General features: G+C 33.8%; 1 protein-coding gene across 1 annotated transcript; it reads left to right on the forward strand.

Annotated features, from left to right (window-relative positions):
- Positions 1 to 6,268: 6,268 nt before the first annotated feature.
- LOC136071513 (uncharacterized) lies at positions 6,269 to 6,784 on the forward strand. Its single transcript, XM_065782930.1, has one exon. The coding sequence runs from the start codon at positions 6,269 to 6,271 to the stop codon at positions 6,782 to 6,784; it is 516 nt and encodes a 171-aa protein (XP_065639002.1).
- Positions 6,785 to 7,111: the final 327 nt, after the last annotated feature.

A 7,111-nucleotide genomic window follows, 5' to 3' on the forward strand; every position in this document is an offset into this window, starting at 1 on the left:
TCATTTGTGAATTTATGTGAAATTATCAATTCCTTCACACAAACACAACATAGGACATCAAATTGGTCAAAACATGGGATCCACGTACAAAAAAAAAAGAGGATTGTGACCAAGAAAATATGTAGGCTTCGAGTAGGTCATATGTAGGTTAAATCAACTATTTTTATTTTGGTTAAATGGGCATGTGTCAAAAGGAGTGAACTTGTCTTGATACAACTAATAATTTGAGCCATTTTTAAGTTGATTGCAGGTCTAAAGGTCAACACAAAATTGAGTTATTTATTAATCGTGTCCAAGTGAGATCCGCTTTAACACGAATCATTTATGGGTCTAATGTTGTAAGCAACCAAGCCATTGAGGATCTTTTTGCATACCTGGACATATAAGAAGATTCAGAACAAAATGTTAATGTTAAATTGATTCCAAATGAAGATCACATACAAATGCAAAATTAGTTCTACAATCTAAAATGTAGATCACATGGAATGAGTGTTAGATAGCTCTTACCATTTCTTTTTCCTTTAAACATGTCTAATAAAAATTTCTAAATCAAAATTTTACTTATAAAACAAAATCCAATAATAAAAAATAAAAAAAAAACATAGGAAAGTATCTATTAGAATATAATCATATTTTTCTTATCTTTTAATAATGTGTTGCCAATTTTCCATGGAAGATTAGAGAGTAAAAAAAAGAAAAATTTGATAAAAACCCAAGTAGATGATACTAAAATTGATAAGGGTAATGTATATGTATGTTTAGCTATTTACCAATTGTAAGGTGTTTACCTACTGTCATAAAATAATAATAATAATAATAATAAAAATAATAAAAATTGTAAATCATTTGTGGTAGTGATGTAAGACAAAGGAGAATTAAATGGCTTCAACAATTTCAGTATCAATCTACAATCTAAGAGAAAATTCAGCCAATGTCAGCTGGAGAATTCATTTGGGCATTTATACTATTGTAACTTGCACCATGAGCTTAAGAAAAAAAAAACAATCATTTTTATGGTAAGCATTAAATGTACTTTGTACTCGTTTTCTTGCCCACTAAAAGGAGGTAATTGAAAGACATTTCAGAAAATACATAGAACTGGAAGTCTAATGAAAAAATTAAAATAAAAACCTTCATTGTCTCCAATTTGACAAACAGTAAATTATCACATTTTAAATTCCCCAAATTTTATAAGATCGAAAAAAGAAAAAAGAAAAGAGAAACAAAAATGATGAAAATGTGAAGTCAAGACTTGGAAGTTTGGGTGTGTGTGTGTGGGAAATATGAATGGAAGTTCCTCTAATAGGCAGAAACTAAATTTATGTTTTGAACCTGTTCTGCAGAAAAAAAATATGCAGCAACAGAAATACAACCCATGGAAATACATAACAAAAACAACAACAGATATTACACTCAGCCCCCCTGTTAGCATAGATTATGCAGAAAATCCTGAACCTGTTGGGCAGAAAATAGAATATGCAGTAGCAGAAATACAGCCATGGACATACATCACAGAAATAGCAACAGATATTACACTTAGCCCCCCTAAGCACAGATTATGCAGAAAATATAAATGCATCATTTTCCTTTGAGTGTGGCGTTTCAAGTTTGTTTTACTCGTGTTTGTTTTTTAAGCGGGTATTTTTCGTACATGGCAGATAACTAAATCTAAATCTAAACCAATCCAACCAAGAAATTCAAACCTAAATCATATTCAATCCCTAGATTTATTAAATGAAAACAAAAACAAAAACTTTACTGGTTATGGCTAAACAGCATGTCTCTCTGTGCTTGTGGTTCCAACAAACCTTAACCGAACGATTTGCTTTGATTAAATTAGATACTCTAGATTGTAGAAAGATTCCACTTCATTTTTGCAAAGAAAGAAATTGAATGATTTAAATCCAAAAGAGAAGAATTCAAACAAACCCATTACCCAAAATATTTAACAAAAAATAGTCACATATCATAATTTAGATTTCCTTAACCCTAATTCTTGGAACCAAAATCTAACTACGATTGTATAAGTGGAAAACATATAGCAAAAGTAATATAACTTTAAATTTGGTGGGGGAAAAAAAGTCAGAGAAAGAATAGGGATTCGTTGGAGGCATTGTTAATCAAAAAGTCAGAAGAAGAAGGAAGAATTTTTTAAAGGAACTGGGAAACTATTCCCTTTTTTCTCAAAACAAAAGCAAATATCTACAAACATTTTGATAGAAAACCCTAAAACCCAAAACAAAAATGAATCAAATCTAAACCTATCCAACAAAAAAACTCAATTCAAAGTCAAATTTCATACCCAGATCTAAAAAATGGAAAAAAAAAAAAAAAAAAAAATTACCGGTGCTGGTTCAAATGATTTGAGTGGTTGATATATGACCTAACATTTTCTTTCTGTGCTTGCTATTCCGATGGTCTAAGTCTGTCCAGGGAACAAACAATCGCCGGCCTTGGATATTTCTCTTCTTCTCTTGGGGCCTTGCGAACTCTGCCTCTTTCTGTTGTTCTCTCTCTTTCTCCGTACACGAGCAGGCCTTTTGAATGTAATATACCCATTTAAGCAGTTAGTGCTGTATTTATATTTAGAGACCATCAGGCTGTAATAGGATGTTTCTCCTAATGATGCACTGTACGATTTTTTAAAGATTAACTGTACACGTGTCTAAATTTTAGATAGACACTTTCTTTCAGCTTCTGCTATTATATATAGTATATGATATGATATGATATGATATTTTAGAATAAGGCCAAAATACTTTATTGCTTTACTGGTCTTTAAAATTTAACTACTAAATGTTTTTGGTCCATAAAATTTCAAGTGAGCACTATTTATTGGTATGTGGAGTTAAGAAAATGAGCATCATTGGTCTATTCATCAAGTTCTGTTAGTTTCTTTGAGTATGTATCTATAAAACTATGACATGACATTGCAGCCATTTTATTTATTTATTTATTTTTAAAATCACAAATGGGTTAGCTCAAAGAATTTGGGTTTCACATATTAAAAAAAAAAAAAAAACTATCAATTCATAACATTATGAATTACTAGTTTTTTTCTTTTTGAAAATATTATTTTAGCCTCCATATTTTGGAGTTTCTATGTTTTTTCTTGTTTGAGTCTTTGAGTTTGAAAATTGATTTTCCAACCTTTATCACACCCACCCCAAAATAATAATAATGAATAATGCTAGATCCAAGGGTGGCTCTATTTATTAATCAGGACCACCCTGAATTGAAACCATTTTTTATTATTTATATATATACGCTTTAAAAAGTAAAATTTTAAATTAATATGGGTTATTGAGCACCCTAGAAAAAAAAATTAGAATTTAATCTCTTTTATTAATATGGGTAAAACATGGATTTTACACCACGTCCTTATAGAATTTAATTTCTTTTATTAATTATCCAATTTGAGAGAGATTTATCTCAATATTAGTGTCTATTTGGAAGCAATTTTTTGTTGATTTCTTATTAAATTATTTGTTAAAAATTAGAGAAGCTAAAAAGTTCGAGGCAAACAACATTTTACATATAAAAGAAAATAGCTTTTCATTTCTTCTCTAAATTAAATTTGTATATAAAGATGTAAAGATGATACTATCATCCGTGATGAATAATGAGATGAAAAATGTGATGATGATGATAACGATGATATGTATGTGTGTGGTTCATAAAAAAAAAATGTGTGTATGTGTATATATGTATATTATCCATAATAAAAATAAATAACAAATATTTGCCAAATTAAAAAAAAGTAAAAGAGAGGATTGGATCATGTCGCTATTCTTCCATGTAAGAATATGTATTTCTTTTATAGGCACAATATTTTCATAAGTGAGATGTCAATTCATTATAGAGCCCCTTTTGTGGGGGTCAATGGCCACAGTTCAGGAGTTGCTTTCAGAAATTGAAGCTTTTGTTAGGTTCTTTTTTAGTGGAAAAAAGAAAAAGAAAAAGAATTAAAGAATGTAAAATTTAATTTCTTATCCTCAGGAAGGGGTTGGTGGAAGTGGGATCAGAAGGAGAGGGTATAGCAAAGAGAGAGCTTCTGAATTATGATCTGTGATATGGTGTTGAAATTTCATTGGGTATATATTTCATATCCAAATCAGGACATTGGTATGTCAAGGAATTTTAAATAGTGGGATGCAAAATCCGATCATTTGTGAATTTATGTGAAATTATCAATTGCTTCACACAAACACAACATAGGACATCAAATTGGTCAAAACATGGGATCCACGTACAAAAAAAAAAGAGGATTGTGACCAAGAAAATATGTAGGCTTCGAGTAGGTCATATGTAGGTTAAATCAACTATTTTTATTTTGGTTAAATGGGCATGTGTCAAAAGGAGTGAACTTGTCTTGATACAACTAATAATTTGAGCCATTTTTAAGTTGATTGCAGGTCTAAAGGTCAACACAAAATTGAGTTATTTATTAATCGTGTCAAAGTGAGATCCGCTTTAACACGAATCTATTTGTGCTAAATAGTAACCTGGAAAAAAATTGTATTTTATTTATATCCTGCTGTCTTGATTATATCATGTTCAAGGCTTATATCAAACATCAACGTGCTTACTAAATACTTTTTTAGTATAAAATACGAAGTACTTTGACTTTCTACATTGTAAATACATTGTATTAATATCTTAATTATATATATTCCTATTTTCCTATATTTGTTTATTTGTTTATTTATGTGGAGATAAAGGCCCAAATTCACATATTGGGTCTTGGGCCCTATATGAAGATGGAGGTCCGTCCGAGAAGGAGTAAATAATTAGAAAAGATCCCGAAGTGGAAAATCACGTAAGGAAATGATAAAGAAATGTTGTCCGAGGAGATTATCCTTCTTGGATATGAAGAATACTGTCAAGCAAATACCTGGGCAGCTTGGGCAATCTTCCAGGAAGTTCCAACAATAAGGATGAACTTCATGCACGTATAAAGATAATAAGAACTGAGAAATATCTAAAGGAAAAACTGCTACCACCGCATTAAATGTATTGCAGCAACTTTTCTGGCCACATTTATGTAGAGAAGACCCTGAATAGTGCAGCCTTAGCTATCACCACTCATGGAGAGCTAAAGACGATACCTGATGGGACATATATTCAAGTGAATGTTTAGATGAAGAACAAGTGTATGATGAAGATAGACAAAAAGAAAACTATATAAATGTAAAGGACCTCTCATGAGAGGGGCATCGGAAAAAAGAGAGAGGAAGAGAGAAGGAAGGTCTACTGTAGCTCTAAGAACTATATACAAGAAAGTTTGTCTCCTCGGACAACAATTTATTCAAGTTTCAAGTTTGTTCTTGCAATTATTTACTGGTTGAATCTTTGTTAGACATTGTTTAGTTCACTATCAGCCCAGTTCTTTCACCCACTCTTTACAACTTCATTATATTGGGCTTGTTGGGCTCATATTCTATACCTCTGGATTTTAGGCCACAAATATAGATCCTACAATTGGCGTTGTCTGTGGGAAGAGCTTGAGCGAGAGTGGAAACAACAGTTGATGATGGCTGAACCAGGGCAACAATTAGCAAAATCCAGGGCATCCCAACACATTGATCCTTTTCTCAACTTGGAGCAAAGACATGATCATGAAGGTAGTGTACATACTACGCATACTGACCGAAGCCAGCCACAAGGTGGAAGTCACGTGTCTCGTGCAGAGAAGAACAAAAACATGCAACTAGAAATTGACCAGTTAAAAAGGGAATTGCATCATGCAAGGAGGAGGTAGACTTCTTCATACTCTAATGATAATTCTGACAACGAACAAGACGTCACTTATAAACGGAAATTTTGAACACCAGTTAGTGAATCCTTTTCCTATGAAGAAGAACATTATTGTAAACGGCAGCCTCGAAGCCCATCACGTGGAGGCGTAGGGAACAATGCTGTGAGCAAGGCCTTGAACCAAATCTCCAGATCGCCTTTCACACGTAGGATTGAAGATGCAAGACTTCCTCGTCATTTTCATCAACCGACGTTCACTATATATAATGGTAGAACAAACCCTGTGGAGCATGTGAGTTACTTCAACCAAAGGATGATAGTTCACTCCAAGGACGAAACTTTAATGTGCAAAGTTTTCCCTTCCAGTCTGGGACCGATTGCGATGAGATGGTTTGACAGCTTGAAAGCAGATTCCATTAATTCCTTTAAAGAACTCACTCAAGTATTTGGTTCCCGTTTTGTCACCTGCTGAAGAGTCGCTCGGCCCTTAGTTTCATTGCTATCCTTGAGCATGCAAAAAGGTGAGACCTTGAAAACGTACTCAGATAGGTACTGGGAGATGTTCAATGAAATGGAAGGGTATTTTGATGAAGTGGCCCTTAATACATTTAAGCTCGACCTCCCCGCCAACCATGGTTTAAGAAAATCACTGACTAGAAAACTTGTCACCAGTGTGCGTCAATTGATGGACATGATTGATAAGTATAAAAGAGTTGAAGAAGATCAGCAGCAAGGCAAGGGAAAGGACAAGGTTCTCCCCCAAGAGAGGAGGGATTTCATGTCGGATAGATACAATAATAACAAGCCGCGTAGGGATTTTGCTGGGCAATCAGGATTATCAAATCTTCAAGTAGTCAACGCTGTATTCAAAGAGCCAGTACATCAAGTTTTGGAAAAGATTAAGCATGAACCATTCTTCGAGTGGCCGAATAAGATGGTGGGAAATCCTGAAAGGCATATTCATAATCTCTATTGCCAGTACCATCAGGACTATGGGCATACCACAGAGGATTGCAGGAGCCTGTAGGATCATTTGGACCAACTTGTCCACGAGGGTAAATTGAAACAATGCCTCGAAGGGATGAACTCGGAGCCCCGAAGGGATGATGCTTCAAGGCCCCCTTTGGGAACTATCAATGTCATCTTTGCCGCATCAAGGAGAACAGGATCCTGGTCATCTAGGGTAATGTCGGTAGCCCGGTTACCCATAGGAGACTTTAATCACGGTCTGAAGAGAGCTAAAGCGAGTACTCCACCAGTTTTAGGGTTCTCAGACGAAGATAAGATTAGAACCATCCAACCCCATGATGACACTTTAGTAATTACCCTCAGAATTGAAAGGTATGATGTGAAG

The sequence above is a fragment of the Quercus suber genome, unplaced genomic scaffold (genome assembly GCF_002906115.3).
Source record: "Quercus suber isolate HL8 unplaced genomic scaffold, Cork oak 2.0 scaffold_321, whole genome shotgun sequence".
Taxonomy (NCBI): domain Eukaryota; kingdom Viridiplantae; phylum Streptophyta; class Magnoliopsida; order Fagales; family Fagaceae; genus Quercus; species Quercus suber.

What these genes read in the sequence shown, in the direction of transcription:
- LOC136071513 (XM_065782930.1), top strand. Translation starts at nt 6,269, where the DNA reads ATGCAAAAAGGTGAGACCTTGAAAACGTACTCAGATAGGTACTGGGAG.